The sequence below is a fragment of the Crinia signifera genome, chromosome 1 (assembly GCF_055691185.1).
Source record: "Crinia signifera chromosome 1, ASM5569118v1, whole genome shotgun sequence".
NCBI lineage: Eukaryota > Metazoa > Chordata > Amphibia > Anura > Myobatrachidae > Crinia > Crinia signifera.
The window spans coordinates 215,323,105-215,347,751 of record NC_139217.1 but is presented as its reverse complement, the minus strand read 5'-3'; the positions used below and the strand labels follow the sequence as shown (position 1 = coordinate 215,347,751).

Below are 24,647 nucleotides of genomic sequence, written 5' to 3'. Positions count from 1 at the left end.
TCTCTGCCTGTCCAACAGCTGCACTAAGGCATTAACTGACCTGCCAAGGGCACTGGCCCACGCAGGCTCCGTTTGCTCTACCCTCTGGGGTTCACTGCCCATGGGTCTCACAACTGCACAAGCAGGGCACAATCCCCCCTTGGTTATCTGTTCAGGGACAAATTGAAGTGTACAAACACTGCACACGCTCAATGTAATTAGGGCTCCCTCCACCAAAGCCACACACTGTTGCTCTGACATGATGCAAATAAATCACACAGTGCAAAATGAACAGGCATTATACACAGAGTCAATGTATATCACAGCCACTTATCTGTCTAAAGCTCTTCTCAGTGAAGGGGGGAAGCGATGCCCAGGAAATCCACACTCAGCCAGTATTCAGGCACTTCAGCTCCGCAGACTGCGTCTCCCAAAATGGCGCCAAGCAGAGTGAGGGAAGAGACCAAAGTCCCCGCTGCTGCGGGGTCTGTAGCTTTTTTGGCGCCAACTACCCCCAGTCAGCCGCTCCCACTACTGGACTTCCTTGTTCCCAGTGTCTCCCCTTCACCTGGGGACCACTTGGAACATGCCTGTCACACACTGCTGTCCTCTTGGGGAAGGAGCTCAGCGTGTAAGCTCCTCAGAAAATGGCCGCCGCCATCACGGAGCGCCTGTTCCCCATGACCCCCACCTAGCGTGGAGCCGGTTCAAGTGCGCTCCGGAGCCCAGGCAGCTTCTTAGTAGAAGCTGTCAGCGCCGCACAGAGAGACCAGACAGTGTCTCCTCTGTGCGCAGTGAGCTGACAGGACGCGCTTCTGTCAGCTCCTGCAGCGCTGGCAGTGTGAGGATTCTGTGAGAATCCTCAGCACTGCGCCCTACCTTAAGTGTAAAAATTTATAAAATAAAAAACACCTATCTGACTCTAATCTTCGGCTGCACAGCAGCCTCTTCAGTATAGCACCCACTCCGGTGGGCACCTAAAACAAACTGAGGATTCTGGGATGCAGTGGGAGGAGCTTACCACTCTAAAAGCTTTAGTATAGGTGCCTCCTACATCCAAATGTGAGCTGTGTCACCAGGACCATTGAAAGAGAAAACATGAACTGGCGGGGGTACTTGAGGACTGAGATTGGGAAACACTGCTTTATGGGATCAGCCACACCTAGGGCGGGATGTATTAATATACATCGCCGCCCTTCACCGCCCGTCCGCCGCGATGCCAGCGCATATGTACTAACATATGCGGCTGGCATCGCGATGCAGTGACGGAGGCCCCCCGTGATACCTGTAATGTGGTGTGCGGGGGGTCTCAGTCACCTCCCTGCCACCTCCCGCTCCCCTCACGCCGGGGACAGCTAAGCAGGCTGTCCCCGGCACCACCTCTTCCCCCCTGCAGCCGGAAGGACGTATGGCTGCGTCACTAGGGGGAGGAAGGTTTTACCTTCCCGGTCCAGGAGGACCTGGACCAGTTAAGCTAGAGGGAGGGGGAGAGGGGGGTCGGCGGGTTTGCGGCAGAGGCGGCGGGCGGCGAAAAGAAGCCCATAGGCATCTATAGGGTATCACCACCCAAAGGTTGCGATACCCTATTATGCAGTAACGGTGTTGCGGGGTTTTAATACATAGGAAAATGCAGTAAAACGGGGGTTTTAACGCATTTTCCCCTTAGTACATCTCGCCCCTAAGACTAAAGAGAAAAATACTAGGGTAAAGTAGTGATATCCTTTTCCTCATTCCCCAATACAATTCACAACCAAAGACCAGAATAAGGTGTGACCAAAGCAGATCCCAGAAACCAGCAGCAGGGGTTCCACATTTGGGACATGTGTCAACCGTGCAAAACCAGTGTGCTTAACAGTGGTACAGTAGACTCTATTGACAAGGTAGTGTAGAGCTAAATTTGATGATATCTAACATATGCCATAGCCATCTAAGGGTCCCCAGCTGAAACAACCAATCGTCATGTCAAAGGACCCAGATCCATCTCCCACTGAGATCTAGGGGAACCCAAACACCCCATTCATTTGCAAGTAGAGAGGACTATGCTAATGATATAGATTTCTGTCCAGAAAATGGGCAGGTCAATAATCAAATAAGGGTGGTATTCCCCATTGTGCACATGCCATGTATTTGCATTCTGGACCAGTGTCAGACTAGGGCATGAAGGGCTCACCAGATAATGAAGTGGTATGGGCCCATGATTAAAGGATGTGGCCATTCTTAACAGAGGAAATTTAGCCAATCATTAGTTAGGACATGTTTAGACTACAAAGAACAGGGCTCCGTTATACAATGGGTACGTGGGTATCAGGATCGCCCACGTTGACTGGTAGGATGGCTAATTTTTATATTGTTTTCATAGAAACAAATCAAGCACTCACATTAATCTGTGATTCTATTCCACCAAATTACTGACTCTTGTACAGTACATTTTATGTAGAGAGAAAAAGGGACTGTTCTATGGGACGCACACTAATGCAAATTTAATAAAACTTAACTTTTAATGAAATTATTATCAAATTCCCTTTTAATATGTCGAGGGAAATAACAGTGAAATAAAGAAGTTAAAATCATGGACACACACAAAACATACACAGATATATAGTGCTCGAATTGAATAAAGAGGTGTATTAAAAACCACAGTGACGTATTATTGAGAGATATTATGTGTATTATCGCACGACCTCTGCAGAACTACAGTTGTATGATATAGCATGTATTGGCTTTTATGTCTTATTATGGCATTTTAATTTGGGAGATTCTAAAAAATTATTACAACAGACAGCTGTCCAATCATTGGATGAATACTGTGCTTGAACCCACACACTGAGGTATTTTACCGGTATACCATAAATGTTATCTTTGTTGGAGCTCCAATTTTCCCTCCTTACTCGAGGGGGCTCAGTCTCCCACGTGTTCTGGGAGGCTGGGTAGCTTGTCAGCTCTCAAGTGTATGGTAAGTATTGGATATATTAATGAGTGTTGGATATAATCCAATAATACTTTGCGCCCCTCACCCCCAGCATGGAGGGTTAGCGAACTGTGTAAAAAATTTGCCACGCCGGCTGAGCAATTTATTTGAATAGTAACATACAGTACTGCAAGTATGGAGATGTGTGTTATGTGCTAACCACTAGGTGGCAGCAAAGTATTATTGAATTATATCCAACACTCATTAATATATCCAATACTTACCATACACTTGAGAGCTGACAAGCTGCCCAGCCTCCCAGAACAAGTGGGAGACTGAGCCCCCTCGAGTAAGGAGGGAAAATTGGAGCTCCAACAAAGATAACATTTATGATATACCGGTAAAATACCTCAGTGTGTGGGTTCAAGCACAGTATTCATCCAATGATTGGACAGCTGTCTGTTGTAATAATTTTTTAGAATCTCCCAAATTAAAATGCCATAATAAGACATATAAGCCAATAAAGGCTATATCATACAACTGTAGTTCTGCAGAGGTTGTGCGATAATTGACATAATATCTCTCAATAATACCTCACTGTGGTTTTAATACACCACTTTATTCAATTCGAGCACTATATATCTGTGTATGTTTTGTGTGTGTCCATGATTTTAACTTCATTATTTCACTGTTATTTCCCTCGACATATTAGAAGGGAATTTGATAATAATTTCATTAAAAGTTACGTTTTATTAAATTTGCATTAGTGTGCGTCCCATAGAACAGTCCCTTTTTCTCTCTACATAAAATGTTCAGCTTATGACTGTTGGGTACAGCACCCCCCAAATTTCATTGAAAATCAGGGGTCCTCTCTTATATAATTGATTCTCTTTCAAATAAGAGAAAATAAATATAATTAGTGTGCAGGTCTGCTTCTAGCCACTTAAATGGAGCAACCGAATCTCTTGTACAGTAGCAATGTATAATGGAGAACTGAGTTCCGGGTATCTGCCTATGGGCTTCCCTGCTGAGAGAGATCCAATCAGATCCCTCCTAGCATTTCTCACGCCATGTGTGTCAGCTGACGCATGCACAGATAGGACTTATAAACCTGGAAGTCCTGTATCTTTTTATTGATAACTTAATGCCGATATGCATGCGGAAAGAGTTCAAACATCCTGGCATGTCTAGTTGGCTGTATATTATTGCTCTATCTTGATTTAATAAGAGGTATTAATGTATTATCAAGTTATACATGTATAGTTATTTGTACTTGTACTTTACAATTTTAGCTGGTGTAGGGTTTTTCAGGCAAAATCAGGGGTTTGTTAGAAGAACGGAGAGAGACAATGCAAAGAACATCTACACATTACACCTACACTTTCCATCATAAATATAATGGATATTTATTATAATAATAATAATAATAATAATAATAGTAATAATAAATGTTAGGCAGATCCTCCTGCAGTGTTTTTTAAGTTTAAATTAAACATCTAAACAAGATTACTTCAAACCACAGAACTAGTAGTTTTGGAGGGTTGAAACTATGCTCTTACCACTATATTCTGTATTATTTCGTGGGTATACCTAGTGGTTCTACAGTTTAACAAGTCCCTGACAAAACATCTAGAATTTTTGTAGTATAGCAAAACCATGTGGATCATACATTGAACCCAGCTTGCAACAGGAACCCACACCCTGAAGCGCGCATGCAGACAGATTTACATATGCACACCCCACGATAGGCCGAAGTTTATTTAACAATTAACAATATTTTGAGTAATATTCAAGTTTGGCCAATTATAGAGCACAGGCACTTCCCTTTTTTGGTACGTACTCACTTCTGTACAGAGTTATATTAACTGATGGAGAAATAAGCAAGCATATATGTTTGCAAGTGTCATTAGGTATAATATTTTGAATAAAAACATGTAAGTGCTAACTGGCTAGATATTGTATTCTATATTAATTCTGTTTTTTTTTTTATATAGAATGACTGATCAGAGATTTAGAACTAAGAGAACTTATTAAATGAAAATGATCTCAAACAATTAAGCCTGCCTTATGGAAATATACATGGCCACACTTACAGAGTGGAACTGTCAAATTATCTTCTTGCCTTACAGAAACATTCTTGCATAATAACGTGACTGCCAATGGTTGCAGACAGGCCTGTCATGTGTGCCCAAGTGGTCTTATGATAGAGGTGAACATAAGTTGTACTGCCATAGGCTTTTATCAACTTTTATTGATACTTTTCTATTAAGTTGGATCCCTTCTGTGACTAGCAAGAAATTTTACCCACCAGATACAAAGAATCACCCAATACTCCCAGCCATTGTAGAGAGGCTGCAAATAAAAACATTGCTTACATGAATCCCAATAGTGAGTGGATTAAAGGGACTAAAACTAAACATAATTAACAATTGAAAAATTCCTCCCTCACTTCACTTTCTATAGGAGCTTTAGTTGAAGAACCTGTCTTTTCCAGGCTGCTGCGCTAGACATTTGAACTTTGTACCCCATGTACAAGTTTCCACAATATTTTTAATGCTCCAAAAAATACATTTCAATGTCACTGTTATGTGAGTAGGATTTGATGGAGCTGTGTGGTGCTCAGGAGCTGTAGACGGACCAGGTGATGAAGGGTTAAAAAGGGCTGGTTTAACTAAAGACTTATTCATATAAAATACAGTAACGGCAGCACTCAAATACTTCTTTGAGAAAACAAAAGTCAAAGATAATTAAAGCAAAAAGTTATTGTAAGAAAACTTGGGGTGATGGCAGCTGAAGACTTTAGACTGAAGAATGAGGTCAGCAAAGTTGAGTCTGACGAGTGCAGCACAACCACCCCCCTGCTGCCGCTCACATGCCCGCAGACCCTGGAACCCCGCTGGACACATGCTAGCCAACAGTGGACACGAACGGGTGAGTAGAATGCCCGCCATGTACCGCTGCGGTGGCATGTGACAGTACCCCCTCCTTTCCGGGTGACCTCAAGTCTTGTGGGGATTTCTGCAGAAGAACTGCCTTACGAGTCTGGGAGCATGAAGATCAGTAGCCTCTACCCAGGAATTTTCTTCAGGACCATATCCAGACCATTCCAAGTACTGGAGACAAAATTTAAGATGACGACAATCTAGGATACATTTGACTTTAATTCAGTGTCTTTCTCTGTGTTGACAGTTGGTGGTTTAGGTGCCTTACTTTGATAGATATTTAGTCTTAATGGTTTGAGCAATGAAATATGGAAAGCGCTTGAAATCTTCATTGAAGAAGGAAGTCTTAACCGGTAAGCCACTGGATTGATCACTTGGGTAATGGGATAAGGACCAATAAACCGGGGTGCCAGCTTCATGGATGGTAAACTAATTCGCAAGTTACGAGTTGAGAGCCATACTTGGTCACCAACATTTAGACTGGGAACTGCTCTCCTATTTTTGTTGACAGATTCTTTATAACGAGCTGAGGCGTTTAGAAGAGATTTATGGATTGCTGGACCAGATTTTAGAAAAACAACTTAAAGAGGAGGTTACTGTTGGGACATCCGGAGTTGGTAAACTTAAAAATTCAGGAGAATGAGGGTGTTTGCCAAATACTGTTAAAAAGTGAGCGGTACCGGAAGAAGAATGATGGAAGTTGTTGTGTGCGTACTTAGCCCAGGGTAATATGTCCAGGCAATCATCCTGTGAGGAGGATACAAAGAGATGTATGAAAGCCTCCAAATCCTGGTTGACCCAATCAGTTTGACCATCTATTTGGGGGTGGTATGCTGTAGAATGCTTAAGTTTGACTGAACAGTGGAACATAACGGTTTCCAGAATTTGGCAATGAACTGTACTCCACGGTGCAAGATGATTTCAGTTGGTAAACCATGAACTTTGAAAATAGTAGAAATGAAGAGTTGTGCAAGGACTGATGCTCATGGAAGAGTTTTCAGAGGGAAGAAATTAACCATTTTAGAAAATCTGTCGTCTACCCCCAAATAACAGTATGGTCTTTTGATGAAGATAGTTTCAAGATGAAATCCATGGACAGATGAGTCCATGGTTCAGTTGGTACAGGTAATAGTAGAAGAATTCCCACAGGAGAAGTTTGTGAAGTCTTTTGTACTCCAGTGTAGCCAGCAAAATGAGAGGAATGTGCCCACTGCAGCAGATTTTTCTGTAGGTCGGCTGGAACGAAGGTCTTGCCAGGAGGAGGAGTTGGATGGGTGGTTACTTGAGCAAAGACTACAGGATTGAGGTCTGGTTGAGTTTGTGGTTTCCCTTAAATTATTGAATCAAAGGACAGGGTTAAAGCATCTGCTTTACAGTTCTGTGAACCTGGACGGTACGTGATGTGGATAATCAAAACATTCAAAAAACAATGCCCACTGGGCTTGATGGGAAGTAAGACACTGTATACTGAGAAGGAAAGAAAGATTCTTGTGATCAGAGTAGACTGTAATCTTATGCCGGGCTCCATCAAGAAGATAACACCATTTCTCAAAAGCAAGTTTTCAAACAGTCAGTAGCTCTTGTTCCCCAATGGGATAACTTCTTTCGGCACGAAAAAGTGTCAGCGCCTCCTTTACTAAGCAAAAAAAGAGAAATGGAAACTGCGCTGTTTGAGGAATGATTCTACAATCAATTGTTAGAAAGGTGTAAATTTAATCACATATATATATTTTACAAATAGGATATAATAACAATAAATTAAAATTAAAATTACATACAGTATACACTTAATAACCGGTTGGGGGATTGTAACTGTGCATAGCTGGCACTTAGCGGTTCCACTTATGGGGTGGGCCCTTTATCTCTGAATTAGTGTCCCCTCTTTATCTACCTGTTTGTGGGTATAATTAGCTTACTCCTCGGACTGTGTTCATGGGAAATGGAGAAGTGCAGTCAATTAAAGTCACTCACATATCTGGGATAATGTCCACTTATCCGGATAGAGCTTTTGTGTGGTCCCCGTGAGTCGATAGTTGCTGCTTGATCTCCTTATTGGATCCCGAATGCTGTTTCTTGGTCCGATGGTTTAGGAGTCCCGGGTACAATGGAGTTTTACCCGATTTGTAATCCTCAATGTAGAGGTAGAGTGGGCACCTTTGAAAAAGCTGGGAGCCCCCCAGCGAAACGCGTTAGGTACAGTGCCCCCACTCTACCTCTACATTGTGGATTACAAATCGGGTAAAACTCCATTGTACCCGGGACTCCTAAACCATCGGACCAAGAAACAGCATTCGGGATCCAATAAGGAGATCAAGCAGCAACTATCGACTCACGGGGACCACACAAAAGCTCTATCCGGATAAGTGGACATTATCCCAGATATGTGAGTGACTTTAATTGACTGCACTTCTCCATTTCCCATGAACACAGTCCGAGGAGTAAGCTAATTATACCCACAAACAGGTAGATAAAGAGGGGACACTCATTCAGAGATAAAGGGCCCACCCCATAAGTGGAACCGCTAAGTGCCAGCTATGCACAGTTACAATCCCCCAACCGGTTATTAAGTGTATACTGTATGTAATTTTAATTTTAATTTATTGTTATTATATCCTATTTGTAAAATATATATATATGTGATTAAATTTACACCTTTCTAACAATTGATTGTAGAATCATTCCTCAAACAGCGCAGTTTCCATTTCTCTTTTTTTGCTTCTTACATTGGGACTGACAATCCCTAAACGTAACTGCTGCTTAATTTGTAGAGGGAGAACATACGCAGCGCCTGAATATTGCCGAGAGGCAATATATTTGTTGTTGCCTCCTTTACTAAGTCTGAAAAAGAAAAATATTGAGGAGGCAAGGAGGACGTAGCGTCTTGAGGACCGGATTGTTGGAGAGGCAATATTCAAGGTAAACAAGAAGAAACACAGTCTTTCCCCCATGCCTGGATTTCCATGGTCATCCAATCTATATGGGGATTCTGTCTGGAGAGCCAGGGCATTCCTAGGACAATATCATTAGTGGTTTGTGGGATAATTAGAAATTCTAAGAATTCACGATGAAGAGCCCCAACAAGAAGCTCAATTGGGGGAGTTTGAAAATAAATCTGTCCATTGGGCATGCGACTGCCATCTACTGCTGTCAGCAAGAGTGGTTGGCCCAACAGTTGCACAGGCAGGGAGAGCTGAGTAGCAATTTTGAAAGAGTGGAAGTTGCCGGCTGCTCCAGAGTCTAATAATGCCTTAACCCTAGTCTTCTTATGGGATATGATGAGGGTGACAAAGATGATGGATTCAACTGGAGTGGGAGATGAGAGCAGAACTCCTAATCTAGCCTCTCCCTTGGAGATTAGAAAAGGTAATTTCCTGGATGACGGGGACATGCAGATACTAAGTGAGAGGAGGATCCGCAGTACATATATATACATAGATTCTCTTTTCTTCAGCGAGCCTTCTCCTGAGAGAGACAGAAACAATTGACCTGCATTGGTTCTTCTGGTGGTAGACTCGAGGAAGGACTAGGTTTGAGTGCAGGAGTAGGACTGGAAGGAGGCCAGAATCTGAGATGGTCTGCTCTACTTCTCTCCAACTGATGTTCCTGAAATCATAGATAAACTTTATTACATAGGGATATCAGCTCATCTAAGGTGGAAGGCATGCCACATGTTGTGAGCTCATTCAGGCAACTGGAATGAACGTTCCAAAAGGAGGACACCAAAGCATTTTCATTCTAATTTAATTTGGAAGCTAAAGTCTGAATTGTAGAACATATTGGCCCACTGGTCATCCACCTTGATGGATTCTCAGGATATCAGTGGCCACAAAAGAAACTCTCCCCGGATCATCAAAGATCCGTTGGAAGGCGGTGATGAAGGCAGGATAATCTGAGAGAAATGGGTCAGATCGTTCCCATAATGGAGAAACACATTTCAGGTCTGGACCGGTAAGGATTGACACGATGTAAGCAACCTGGGACTTGGTTGTCGGGAAGATCGACGGCTGCAAAGTAAAATGCACATCGCACTGGTTAAGGAAGCCTGACGTATTTATTTGGCATGTGCAAGTGTAGGTGACCTGGTACTGTTGAAACGCATATGGAGGCTGATGGAGAAGCAGCTTGGGTGACCATAGGAGAAGCAGGTGGAATGGAGGAAGTGGGTTGCGGAGGTATTAGAGTTTGAAGATATTGAGCCACTTGTCGCTGGGGCGCCTCCAATTGCTACAAGCGACTACCGATCCCTTGCAAGAGGTCTGTGAGTAATCCCTGATTACCACTCAATTCCATTGGGTCAGTGCAAACTGTCACGGGATTAGGATTTGATGGAGTCATGCGGTACTCAGGAACTGTAGATGGACCAAGTGAGGAAGGGTTATAAACGGGCTGGTTTAATAAAAGACTTATTCATATATAATATCGGAACAGCAGCACTCAAATATTTATTTGAGAAAACAAAAGTCAATGATAATTAAAGGAAAAAGTTATTGTAAGAAAACTTGGGGTGACGACAGCTGAAGACTTTAGGGGTGATGAAGGACACTGAAGAATGACATAGGGAGTTTAATGAAAGACTTGAGTAATGATATCTAGAAAGAGAAGTGATTGTATAGCCAATGGTTGGATCCAATGAAAGAGACTCAAAGACTTTGAAACTTTGACTGGAAATGGATCCGGGACCGGAGCGGAAGATCACTGTCAAAACCACAGGAGACCAGTTGGACTGGACCGGAGCCAATGGACCGGAGCCAATGGACCGGGCCAGGCTGTGAATAATTCAATGTATTCAGGCCAGCAGAGGAGCTTTGACAGGTTAGGCTGGGAGCAGCAACAGGCAATAGGAGAGTCAGAAGACTTTTTGCACTGACCCAGATCAGCCTAGGCAGATCCCCTATATACCTAGTGGATGATTGCTATTGGCTGACAGGGCAGGCACACAGGAAAGACCCTGACCTGGCCCAATAGCTCACTTGACCTAAACCAAGATGGTGGTGCCGGCCTCATGTGCCACCAAGCAAAGTCAGACTCCAGTGCAGAGCGACCATTCCCTTGCTGCTGCTCACATGCCCGCAGACCCCTGCTGCCTCCCACAGACCCTGGACCCCCGGTGGACACATGCAAGCTGACGGCAGACACAGAGAGGTCAGTAGCATGCCCGCCGTGTACCACCACAGCGGCATGTGACAGTCACTATTGCTAGTAATGTATAGTCAGATGTTTAGCCAAGAGACAATGGGAGCAACATTGCCAAACATGTCATGAGGGCTTATTAGTATAATCTAGATAACCTTGCAGATCGTACTTCAAGGGATGTAATTGTTACTGGGGCTAGAGATGAGGAGGTAATGCTGAGTTCTCAACGGACTTCAGTAATTCAAAGGCTTTTGTTCTGTGGGCTGCAGTGTCTGTACAAGCACTGAAATGCACATCCTTAAAAGAAGCCAGGAAGCTAGAGAAGCATCACAGTGGTGTTATCTGGCAATAGGTCAACACAATATGGTCATACACATTAGGTTGACATTTACAAAATATCAACATCTTCATTAGGTTAACAGGTGAAATGTTAAGTTCTGTCTAAGTTTGAGAGGCCTTTTCTCACCAATGGGTTGACCTAATATGGTCAACCCACTGATCCATACCCCACAATTCCATCCATGCCTATGTCACAATCTCTTTTGAAGGACAAACAAAACCCAGACTTCTCATTTACAATACTTGCAGCAGGATATTTACATCCTAAAGGGAGGACATAGGTTCTGCTTTTCAAAAGGAGGAACAGGGACCCCATTCATCTGTACTGAAATACAATTTCCTAAATTACAATAAACTAGAAGATAGACCGTTTGCTAAAACTACAGAAAGACATTTATGACACATATCACACAAGAAAGTGATCATTATTTAACACTCTAGTTTTAGTCTATCTTACTCCTATTTCTATTGTTTCTATTAATAAGTGACACTATCGTGAGCAGGCTTAGTATGGGATAATTTCCATTTAAAAAAACTAAAATTTGTATCAAGTAGTCAATGTTTCTCACCTTGTGTTGTGTAAGGCCATTGTTCACTTGTCTACAAATAGGAAATAATACTCTTCGAATGTCCAATGGGAAGGGACTTGTGTCACTGAAAATAAGGCCTGTGTTTTGCTATATTGTGTATTTACAGTAATTAGATTTTCCCTGCATATAGATTACGGCCTGTCTTGGCATGTGCATAGGACAAGCACGGCACTCTGCAGCACTCACACTGCAACAACTCTGGACTGACCCACCTATCGGACAAGTCTAGTGACTGCCGGCTCTCCAGAGAATGTTGCCGACTGGTGAGGCGGCTTGAACCGGAGACAGACTCCACATCACTGCGCCCGTTAGTGGCAGAGTCTGCGCTATCGTAACGCCTGCCATCCAGGGAAAGAGGAGACAGGTCAGAAGGGGTAAAAAACACCCCTCCATCCTGCCATCCATCAGATATTAATGTATAACGATGTTTAGCAAAATAATATAACTAGGCAGTTCTAAGAGCTCAGATACATTAGCACTATTTCCCTCCGAATGGGTGCACAACTGTACCTGATTGGCCGGTGGTCAGAGAAATCCATCTCATAGCTGTGTACTGAGTCAGTATATGATCCATGGGAACTGTACTGATGCCGAACTGGGTACTGATGTACAGAGGCATTTGGCTGGCATGTAGAGTAGTAAGCTGGAGGGATACTATTGCTGGTCTCACTACGATAATCACTATCACGATCATCCACAGCACTGTCGGGATCCTCATTGTCTGTAAGAAGAAAACAGAGGTGTGTCTAGATTTGTTAAACACAGAACACGTTTTACACATGTTTCTCTGGCTGTTTGAATAGGAAAACGTGATTTATGTGTCCCTTACGGAAAGGATGAGTTGGCTACCCTAGTGTGCTAGCGCATTATTTTTTCTGCTGCCTGTCGCTACACATTTATAGATCATAGAAAGATATCTTGTTTATGTGCTTTCAAAAGTATCAACAAAACAATAGACTAAAAATTGTTAGTTTTTAATACACATTTGTCCTACTCCTATTGAAAAACCCACCAGAAAGGTCTCAACATTGGTACATAGACTAAAAATATATTCATGCCACTGGCTGACAGATGAGTAGAATGAATGTATGTCTCAATTGTCCATGAAACGGAGTTCTACTGATATTTCATCATGTGTACCAATACCAGAATTTTCTTTAAAGACATGGTCAGGTCTATGATGCTGTAATTACTGCAATCATACCCTCATAATAAACTAAACATCCAAAAATGGCTTATGCCACCAACTAGGGACTTGAAAAGCCTATGTACTGTATATTTAGGGTGTGAGCTCATAGCAGTTGTGCCTTACAGTACTGATGACATACATTCCACTCACCCGTGTTTTGTCTTTGCAGACTTCCTCAGGGGTGGAACATTAATGGAATTAACATAGTTTCCAGCTTTAACAAATCACCATAAGGTTAAAACCAATTTTATTAAAATAATGGTCTTTCATGTAGTGGGACTGACTCCTTTATGTGCAGCCCAGCAATACAATGACTATAAATGTATATTTATACAGTATATACCAAGGAAAATATGGCACTATAGGAGACTGCCAAACAAAGTTAGAAATCATGAAATGTCCTTCACTCATTAAAATGCAACAACTTGTCAGGATGCTTCTTTAAAAAACATTAATTATCAATAATAAACCACAAAGAAAATCCAACTCTTCATTACATTTTCTCTTGCTAAACTTCCAGATTGCAATATTTTCTAACCAAGATAGCCTGAATTTAAATGAAATACAGTTTGGAGTATAATAAGGTGTATTGTGATATATTGGCCCTTTGTGCTGAGTGTACAGCCACTGCAGGAGCCAGCAGATCTGCAGATATATCTCTCGATGTATTGGACAAACAAACTGCTCGTCCAGTTAAGCATTTAACGGCCATCTGTTCCTTCAGTGGGTGCATGGGCGGTTAGCAGATCGCCTGTACACAAAGCACACTCCATATCAGCAATCGGCTGTGTTTCACAGCCGATGTGATAGGTCTGTGAATAACATCGTTCACAGACATATAGCAGGTATGCACTGGTTGTCGGACCGGTCAATATATCAGTCAGGGTGTACACAGCTTTAGCATTTTAAAATGAACAGATAAGAAATAAAAACATTGACCGAACATAGAAAAGTATCAAGAAAAAGGTCAGGATTACTATGTGGTCTCTCCTAATCTCTTAAAAGAGACCACCAAGACTAGCGCCACTATACCTCTGGCTGAGAACATCAGGACTGTCCTTGGGCCTAGCCCTCAAGGTGAGCATGGACTATGTCATACCATCATAACCACACATATTGCTCCTTTGAGATTTGTAGTTTTATCAATATAATGCTATCCCAATGTTCTTTGTTCCATGGGTTACCTGCAAAGGTTTGTTTAACATGTGGTTTTATTCTTTGAAGAGTACTGTAATTCAACCCCGCTGTGTGCTATTCAACCCCGCTGTGTGCTATTCCTGTAATGTGTACCATACAGTGTGTATTACACTACTACACAAATGCTAGTTATACTATACAGTATATGCCTTAGTCACTTGTATGGCTCACCTCCCATTGTGCACCAAATATGGCTGCCTCATCTGGTACGCTTGTGGATGGGATACAAAACACATGGTCTTGATGTTTTTTTGGGAACGTGTTAGATGCTGCAATCTCCCCATGTTGAGTCATTTGGTGTACAGTAGATGTACATTATTTCACCCACATTAATACTACACAGTGAGAACAAGCTGGCTGCCTCACCTTGTACCTTTTGAGGGTGGAATACTTGCCCCGTGGAAGCTACGTAATGTCAAAATTGACACGAAGAGGATGCGTCATGGTGATGAAAAATAATGTCAACACATACCTAACCTTCCCATTTGCGATCTCCTGGAGGTGTAGTTCCAGACACTGTCGAGTATGTGTACACTAAGCATACTAATTAGGGGCCACCTTTGTTCAAGTAGTAAAATTATAATATCATTTTAGGATAGCAATTAAACTAGTTTTAATCTTTGCTTTTAATGTTCTCAACATTTCATTAACACTACTGTAAATCCTGATTAATATATATGCTTTCACATATAATCATAACGAAAATAAAACACTATACAAGGTCTAATGTTTCTCAGGTGTGTTACTTTATTTCTGTGGTTATTATAATGATCCACATAGGGCTACAGATTTTTCTAATTTTATACTCTTTTCAAAGATACTCTACATCGCTAGGCCATACCAGACAGAACAAGCTGTCCTCAATACAATACATGTTAGTCAGCTCATTTTCTTTAATCCAGCTGTTACATTTTTTGGTTGTAGCCAAGCCATTTCAAGAAGTATAATGTTCTTCTTCTTGTTTTTCAGACCTTTCTCTATTCTGTAGGAATGATAACGATCTAGCAGTTCTTTTTGTACTTCTTCCAGGGAGACCAACCCCTGAATGGACTCTTCACCTACAGGTTTTACAACAATGGGCTTGCACTGAAGTGATGCATGAGGATTGTACCGTGTAGCGTATTGTAAAAATGGTCTATCATGTACACAGCTGTTACATTGTTGGTTTTAGAAATTGTCATATAACACAATATGTGTGTACATACAATACATACAGTACAAGCTGATGGACTTCAAAGCTCAAATTTGCTTTTTTTTAAGCAATGGACACGATCTGTCAAAATACTATGTATACCATGATTAACCCTAAATTGCACTCAAGGAGGCTGCATAAGTGGTTGCACTTTATTCATAGAATGAAATACATATATTTGTATTCAGAGTTGCTATACTGTATGTATTCCGTTGCATCACTTCTACAATCGTGGAAGCAGCCATCATCCCTCTTAATGCAGACTTGTACTAGATTTGTTCTGTGAAATTATTCCGCTATTATATTTTTACGTTGTATTTGTGATCTTTCTTCTAAATCACAACACCACACTTAGTAAGTAACCTCATTGGTTGTCAAATACTGTTTCTGTGATATCTGTTTGATATTGCACTAGCATGGCATGGCTTCATATATTACTAAACCTATACAGATCCCCTCATTACATTAAATCATACATCCCCTCAAAATATAAACTTATTCACATATTGTTGTACCCATCTGTGCCTGCCTATGCTTTACATTTCTAGAAATATTTATTTGCCGAATCACAAATTTCAGACTAAATATTCCTCACAGATAACATGGAACTACTGAGGGACCATTGACATAACCCTAATGCAATGCACATTTGTTTAAATCTAGCTATAGCATTTTGGCTGAAGTTCAGAACATGGGACCCCTGAACTATGAGTTTCACAATCCATGTGGACATCTAACACTGGAATAGTAACTTATCTGAAGTATGGTAAGAGAAGCAGGCCTGCAACAGTACACTTTTTAATGTTCTGAAAAAGTGTAACCCCGCACAAAGTCATAACTGGCTTCTAACCTAGATTATGTGAGCATAATCTAAAGATTTGTTATTACATAGTTTACTCACAGTACATTATTTATTTTATTTAACTTATTTTTGCATTTGAGGATCAGATTGCTGAACATTCATGTAATTATCATATGAAAACACCTACATTCAATGAATATAAAACAAGCATATTTTTATATCACATACTGATCAGATGTTACACCCCAAATTGGCTTTCTCTATTAAATCTAGGTTCTGTTGTGCTGCATTTGCTTGAAATTTTGTATATATTTTTTATCAGTGGCAGCTGGATTTATTTTGTTGGTGCACTACAAATATAATAGTGACTACAACACTAATAAGTACATGCTTCTGAAGCATAGGACAATTGCAGCACCATTCTCCATTCCCACATAATTGTTGTGTTGTACACATGGGTGCTGATGCAGAGTTGAACACAAGTCAGCTGCATGCAGAGACAGAGATTTGACAATAAACTGTGCTATACTCATCTATATGGCGCAACAACCTCTATCCATACTATCAGTGTGCTGCCTGTCATCATTATCAATAATAATTCATTCAAGTTCTATCCCTGGTGCTAAAGAGCCATTGGAAACAGAATTTATTTTCACTTACGCACAACACTACACAGCCTGCAGTTGCATATAACTCAGCATTGTCCTTAAAACGCATGCGCTCTTCTGCAGAGATTGATCAGTGCAAAAACAGTCAAAATATGTACGCAAAATGGACCTGCGTTCAGATCTGCATTGGCACCATTATCTGCTTGTTATTACAGGAGTATACAAGCATGCATATTTACTACATGCATCCAAGTGAAATCATAGTCAAAGAACAATTATTAAGGAATTTATTTGTAAATGTGAGGATGAGGGAATACTTCATACTTACTTGGCTGCTCTCCCCAGCCAAAGTAATTCCAGTTACCTAAATAGAATAGAGTCAGGCGTAAGGGGTGTTAACCAAAACCATTACAGTTCTAAGTAAGCATAAAACAGCAAACATATTGTAAATGTGGAGGGGGAGAAAAAAAAAACATTTTGTTTTCAGATTTTCATATCACCCTTCAAAAAAGCAGAAGAGATTGTTCAACAATTAGAAGTTCCACTTTTTCAATATTGCTAACAGTGAGTGAATGGAATCAACACTTGTTCTTAGAACAGCCAAAGCAGAGATGGAAGACACAAGTCAGCCGCACACAACTCTCAAACTATGTGAGAGGAAGAATAAGCTGATTATACATACCATCTGCAAACACCACTGAAATACAGATCCCGAAAAGATGCGCAATACCAATCTGATTATAAAAGCTTTTATGATTATACCACTTTCCCTCCAATTTATGAATGGCACCAAGTAGGAGGGAGTCTGAGTCTAATTATTTCTCAGTTTCATTTCACATATTACTTATTGTAAAAAGTTACATACATATAGTAGTTCCCAAACTGGGTGTCTTGTCATTCTGGGGTGTCTCAGGACACTGTAGGGCTGCCCCTAGATGGTGATCTAGGACCAATTGAAGGTATTTATGGTCAATGTCATATGCACAACCAGTGTTTGTGGCTTCCAATTGTAAAATATGCTGAGAAGCAGAAGAGAAACCTTCACCAAATAACTGAACATGAGGATGACATATGTACACACAACTTAATTTAATATTATTTTCCAAATTTCTTTGTAACAAACATTTGGCCTAGGGGTGATGTAAAAACAATTATTATACTCTAGGGCAGTGATTTTCAACCTTTTTCAGGTCGCGGCACACCGGACAAGACGTTAAAATTGCCAAGGCACACCAATGTGCTCAAGAGAAAAACTATTTAAAAAATTTGCTGATATGCCCACAATGCTCAGTATACCACTGCCTTTCGGAGCAGTCTGGACCCTACAAAGCCACTACAATGCACACACACTCCCTCTTAGCCCCTGTTGTTTATTAGCTAGTACACACACTCACCCACAATGTACCACAAAGTCTATAGCCCCTTTTTTTATTTATTTTTTATCTGTCTTGCCCTCACAATTTTACCCCAGTGCCCTCACTCCCTACACTCCCGACACTACCCTTTACTTAGCTTTGGTTCTTGTCAGGTGTGCAGTCCCAGCGTCGGCTATCCCTGCTTGCTGCACCTCGCTCCTGCTCACTCGCCAGCTGCCGGTCCCAGGTCACAGGCTCACTGCACTGCCTCTCTTCTCACGCAGTGTCCCCTCTCACACAGGCGCCACACACGCCACGTCCCACCGTGACCCCTCTCTTAGTGTGTCAGCGTCTCCTTGCAGCCTGCTCACGGCCGCACCGCCTCCCCTCACACGCCGTGATCCGCTGTCCCGCGGCACACATGGGAACTGGCCGCAGCACACTGGTTGAAAATCACTGCTCTAGGGTGTAGTGATTCCAAAAAGTTTGGGAACACTGACATACATTTTAAATTACAATAATCCTGAATCTCCAACGCATGCTGACCTAAATATACTTGGCAAATGAGTTCTTTGACATAGAATGCTTCTTTTTTACCATTTTTTAAAGTAGTGCCAAAATTATACATACAGCATTGAGATCCATGGACAGGAAGTGGATTCTCCTGCTCTTCTTGAAACACATACTGGAAATAAGAAAATGTATATAATTTTATTTACATATAGGCAACTGCAATTTATCAAACGTTGCCTCTGAGATGCAATTTATATGTTTACTAAGCCAAAATCAAACAAGAAACAGACTAGATCAGTTTGTGTCAGGTTTAAATATATCATTACAAATTAAACCATTTTTATTCAACAAAGCCTATAACTACCTATTCTTAACAATATTAACAATAAAAAACGTAATACTTTATTTGGGAGATCATATCAAAACAAGAGTTCTATCATAAGAGTCAAACACAACTTTGCCCGAACCTGTTCTAATATTATTTATTACTCACATCATCCTGATCTCGCATCGCATTTAACTGCTCAAGTTTCTTAGCCCAATATCGAGCTTCCTCCTCAGGTATATCTAAAGTAAAATACATATATTTTTTACAATGATTAATTAATTACAAGGATTTACAATTTACCATTTGTTTTACTACTTGAAACATTTTGCCTGTATCGTTAATGAGCAAGAATGGCCTTATGACTGAGTGGCAACTTCATTTAGGTCATTTAATAGGGATATTGTAATGACTGATGCAAGTACACTCAGTATGAATTTAACAGATAAAGGAAACAAAGATGAAAAGACTTTGCAGGCTTAAGGGGGTATCTTATTATACCCGATAAAAGATCAATATCTAATTTTTGCCGTTTTTTCCAAGGTTTTGGCCAATGTTTTTTTATTGGGCTATCCTATTGGATCATCCAATAAAAGATGTTTTTTTTTTTCCTGAAAACATACAGGGTCAGTGATACCTGTGTGTTTTCATCCAAAGCAACCCTATTTTCACTCAAAATGGGGATTCCTTTGGGGGGGGTATGGCTTCACCTGCCTGAGTCAAGTGAAACAAAATCCTGATAAGCCATGGTCCCTGCTGGCTTATTGAAGCTAATTAAATAGCCCGGAGTGAGCTTATTACACATGATCAGCAATTGCGGGTAATATGATATCCCCCTTAAGGTGCATACACGGAGCAATATGATCGCTGGCAATATATTGCTCAGCAATCATATTGCCCAGTGTCCCATTTTCATCAATGACCAGAGATGGTCGCTGATGAAAAAGACACACTGCCGGGAGAAGAAGCAGTGGAAGTCACTGATATGCTCCTCCGACCAGCGACCATTAAGGGGATTAAAACGGAAGTGCACAACCGGTGATTTATCGCCGGTGCGCACAGCTTTAGGGGGATATACAATTACCAGCGACCATTGAATGCAGATACAGTAATTGCTTCACACAGGACTATCCAATTATCACCAATAAACTGGCACATACCCCGGCTTATCAGGATTTGTTTTATCTGACCCAGGCAAGATAAACCAAGTGTCCGAAAGAAGCAATTCAATTGTTTCCCCTCCATGGCTGCCAAAGTGGGACACATAGGTAGGCATATTTCTTCTTGCAGCTTCCTGAGGGTTTTGAGAATAAATGCGAGAAAACTCTGTCATTTAGACAGATTTAGCCACTACGTGGCTAAACTCTCTCTAATACCCCGCTACAAGCTTTATAACTAATGAGCACACAGAACAGCTGTGTTAGAGATTTGGGGTGTAAATCATAGTCACACCCCTCCTGTATGTCATATGTCTGTCCTATTGTAATATATTTATTTAGTAACAGTTTCTTATATAGCGCACACCTTTTCCGCAGCGCTTTACAGAGAATATTTGAACATTCACATCAGTCCCTGCCCCAGTGGAGCTTACAATTTATATTCCCTACCACATGTACACACACACACACACACACACACACACACACACACACACACACACACACAGACATTCTAGGGGTAATTTGTTGGGAGCCAATTAACCTACCAGTATATTCACACCGTTGTAAGGGGCTCTGCCCCCTTAAACTGTGAATATTTTTATTGTGTTAAATATAATTGATTTATTATTATGAAGGATGCGTTTTTTATTGCAACTTTAGTAAGATGCTGTGGGTGTGGGATGGGCAGGTGTAGGTGAGCTGAAGCTGGGAGAGTATGCGATGAAGGGGATGTGGAGGTGTGGTGGGTGTTAAAGGGGGGGTGATGTAGGTAGGGGTGTGGTGGTCGGTGGAGGGTTGGGTGCAAGGGTGCTAGTGGTGTTGAAAAGTGTTAGCGGTTGGTGTGTGTTGTGAAGTGGTGGGTGTGGGGATACTGTGTGTGGTGGAGTGTATGTTGGGAGGTGGGTCATGCGGGTTGGTCAGGTGCGGTGGTGCGCCGTTTTTGTAAGGTGCATATGCAATGGGACTGCGGATGTAGCAGCAAGGGTAGTGCTTTTGGGAGAGGCATGGGTGCATGGGTAGCACAGGTGAGTGATGGGCGGGTGTGGTGTTGGCATGGGTAGGTGCATGGATACTGCGGGTTGAGGGGATTTTGGTGTGTTGTGGATGTGGTAAAGTCTGCGGTACCATTGGTGGTGGAGTGGCGGGTGTGGTAGTGGTGTGGGTGAGTGAGGATGGTGTGCGAGTGTACCATGTGTAGTGAGGGTATTTGTGGGTGGGCAAGTGTCAGGTGGGGGGATTCTGTGGGTGTTAAGAGTTCCACGTAAGGGTGTGGGTGGTGTATGTTGGTTAGGTGCTGGGGTGGACTGGTTGCGTGACGGACAGTTGCATTGGTGTGTGAAGTGTGGGGGTGGTGGTGGTTTGTGTGGGTGGGGGACGGATGGGTGCATGTGTAATGTAGGAGGGGAATGGCCATCTTGTGTTGAGGCGGCTGGTTGCAGGGGTACTGCGGAATGGAGAGGAGGATGCAGGCAGTTGGACGGGGGTGTGGGTGTAGTGCAGGCGTGTGCTGTGGGTGGGGAAGGGTGCTTATTGGTGTGGGGACGGTGGTGGCGTGGGAGGGATGGATGGGTGGGTGTGTAATGTGGTTGGGGGATGGGCAGGTGCAGTGTTGTGGCAGCTGGTTGCAGGGGTCCTGGGGGGTTAGGAGGTTTGGGTGTGGTGGTGGTGTGGGTTGGTGCATTATTAGCGTGGTTGGTGGAGTGTGGTATGCAAGGTGGCTCACTGTAAAGTGGAACTGCGGGTGTGGTAGGGTTGGGTGTGCTGCAGGTGTTTTTGGGGTGGTGTGTGTGGGTGCATTAGTAGCGCGGTTGTGGGAGTGTGGTATGCGAGGTGGCTCACTGTACATTGGTACTGTGGGTGTGGTAGGGTTGGGGGTGCTGCAGGTGTTTTGGGGGTGGTGTGGGTGGGTGCATTAGTAGCGCGGTTGTGGGAGTGTGGTATGTGAGGTGGTTTACTGTACAGTGGTACTGTGGGTGTGGTAGGGGTGAGTGTGCACTGCACCTGTGTCACTTGGAAGGTGCAGTGTGCAAGAGTGTGTTAGCAGCAAAAGTGTGCAATATTTACCGTCCTTTACAGTGCTGGAGTCCCGCAGAGGTTTTCCTACCTTCTGTAGCCTTGTAATGCCGCTCTGTAGAGGCAGCATGTCCTGTGTTTGCGGCGGCGGCGGTGGGCAATGCAGGATGGGGTTGCCTTTTTTTCCTGCAGGCCCTGCAGGCAGTGCGGGTGGCGCTTGGTCTGGTTGTGGCAGCAGGGAGGAGAGGCGGGTTCACTGCACTGGCAGGTGAGAGGATGGTGCGGCAGGGATGTGGGTGTTCGTCGCCACTTCCAGGCGGTAAGTGTCAGCAGGCAGCAGGGGCGGACTGTTGCTGTAGCGGGCAGTGCAGGACGGGTGCTGTTCATGGGGCTGTGTGGCAGTATGGTGATTGCTGCAGAGGATGAGGTGCTAGGAACACTGGCGGTGGTGGGGGTGGGGCAGGAGGGAGGAAGTGAAGGCTGGGGAGTGTGCTTCCGGGGATGCTGTTGGGGGATTGAGGAGGGGTTGGGGACACTGCCGGGAGTTGGGGGGGGGGGGGGTGGCTATGGATGCAGATGGTGGATTGAGGATCTGCTGGGGACACGGGGGGGGTGGTGGTGCTGTTGGGGGATTGATGAGGGACTGTGTGTGGAAGGATGTGTGTGGGGGGTAGTGGATATACACACAGCTGTATGTGTAAGTATTGCACAGTGTGTGTGTTGTATGTATGTAGGTAGGTGTGTGTGTGTGGTATGTATGTATGATATGTATTGTAGTGTGAGTATGTGTTACCTGGAAGGAGCATACCTCCCAACTGTGCCGCATACCGCGGGAACGTTCCGTTGTTGTGGGAACGTTCCCACATCCCTCCCGTGTCCAGGAGTGTTTATGCTGTAGGGGGGGGGGGGGGCAGTCGGGAGTGCCAATTCTGAGGCAAAATGGATGTAAAAGGTGCGCAGCCTCATTTGCATAAGTCACACCTAATTTGCATAAGACACGCCCCTTTTCGGGAGCTCCCGTGGGTGTCACTCTTCAGCAAATAGAAGAGTTGGGAGGTATGCAGGCAGATGGTCTGCAGGAAGAAGATCAGGCGCGGTGCTCCCTGCTGTCAGGGCATGAAGAGGATTCACTCACCCCGCACACCTCCGGCTATTCTCCGGGAGGTCGCTCTGGACTTCAGGCTGCTCGGGTACTGGGCAGGGGGAGTGGAAGTGGCTGGGGTGGTAACACTGTGCGGGGGGCCGGATCTGTGTATGTGTGTGTGCATAAGATGGGGGCAGAATATTGTAAGGCAGTCTGTCAATCACCCGGGTGTGGGGGGAAGGCCCTTGTACGTGAGGCAGGAACTTGGGCGGATATGGGGAGTGGTGGGCGAGGAGGGGGCGGATAGTGTGGGAGCTTGTGTTGTGTAGGACGCAGGGCTGTGTAGAACGTTAGGTCGCAGGTTTTGCAGTGTGGATAACGGTGGACAGGCCTGTCAATCACCCTTGTAACCCCGCCCACCGTTATATACACTGCCTTGAGTGACAGATCTGGCTAAATATATAAGAGATTTATATATATAGAAGTAGTATTTTGGCACTCCTGGGTACTTTCAAAAAATCAGGCAAACAAGGTAGTCACCAACGTTTCAGATTTTACTCCGTTATCAAGGTATGAACAACGGAGTAAAATTCGAAACGTTGGTGACTACCTTGTCTGCCTGATTTTTTGAAAGTCCTTAGGAGTGCCACTATACTGCTTCTATCTATTTTCATTGAGTGCTGTACCTGGTCTATTGTGCTTCATTATTGTAGTGCCAATAATGGCACTACAGTATATATATATATATATATATATATATATATATATATATATATATGCAGCGGGTGCTGGCACTCCAATAATATATATATATATATATATATATATATATATATATATATATATATATTTGTAAAGAAAGAGAAAAAAACAGTGTGCAAAAGAAGACAAGTTGGATTAAGGAACTACATAGTCCCAAGTTTTGTGCAAACCCAATGCTGTCTTTCAAGGGTAAAATGTCCAGCACTCAGGTCCTCAATTTCACCCGGCAGCTCTGTTTTCCAACCCCAAAGGAGTCCAACAGGCAAAACTTTATCAACAAAATTGAAAACAGGCGCTTCATAGGGCAATATTTTAGTAAAACTTATTTTTAATAGTTGCATATACAGTATAAAAACAAACAGAAGATGGGTCACGTACCACTGTCGGCGGTACACAGACCGCAGGTAGACAGCGCGAGAAATAAACATTGGGGCCGGTTACACTCACATCCAAACTCCTTCGTTCTCGGTGACGACGCTAGGCCACGCCCCTACGCGTTTCGTCATCGACTTCGTCAGAGGACTGGCATAGCGTCAGTCAGTAGCCTCTTTTATAC

The 24,647-nt window shown here is 43.0% G+C and overlaps 1 protein-coding gene across 1 annotated transcript in view; it reads right to left on the bottom strand.

Moving 5' to 3' along the window:
• The window catches only part of LOC146068713 (protein unc-13 homolog A-like), a 334,746-nt gene that overhangs the window by 238,946 nt on the left and 71,153 nt on the right, over window positions 1–24,647 (bottom strand). The window contains exons 6-10 of the mRNA XM_083179255.1: window positions 19,241–19,314; window positions 18,865–18,919; window positions 17,208–17,243; window positions 12,402–12,612; window positions 12,104–12,229 (exon numbers count right to left, since the gene is read on the bottom strand). Of these exons, the coding sequence (XP_083035381.1) occupies window positions 12,104–12,229; window positions 12,402–12,612; window positions 17,208–17,243; window positions 18,865–18,919; window positions 19,241–19,314 (502 nt within the window). The remainder of the gene's footprint in view (window positions 1–12,103; window positions 12,230–12,401; window positions 12,613–17,207; window positions 17,244–18,864; window positions 18,920–19,240; window positions 19,315–24,647) is intronic.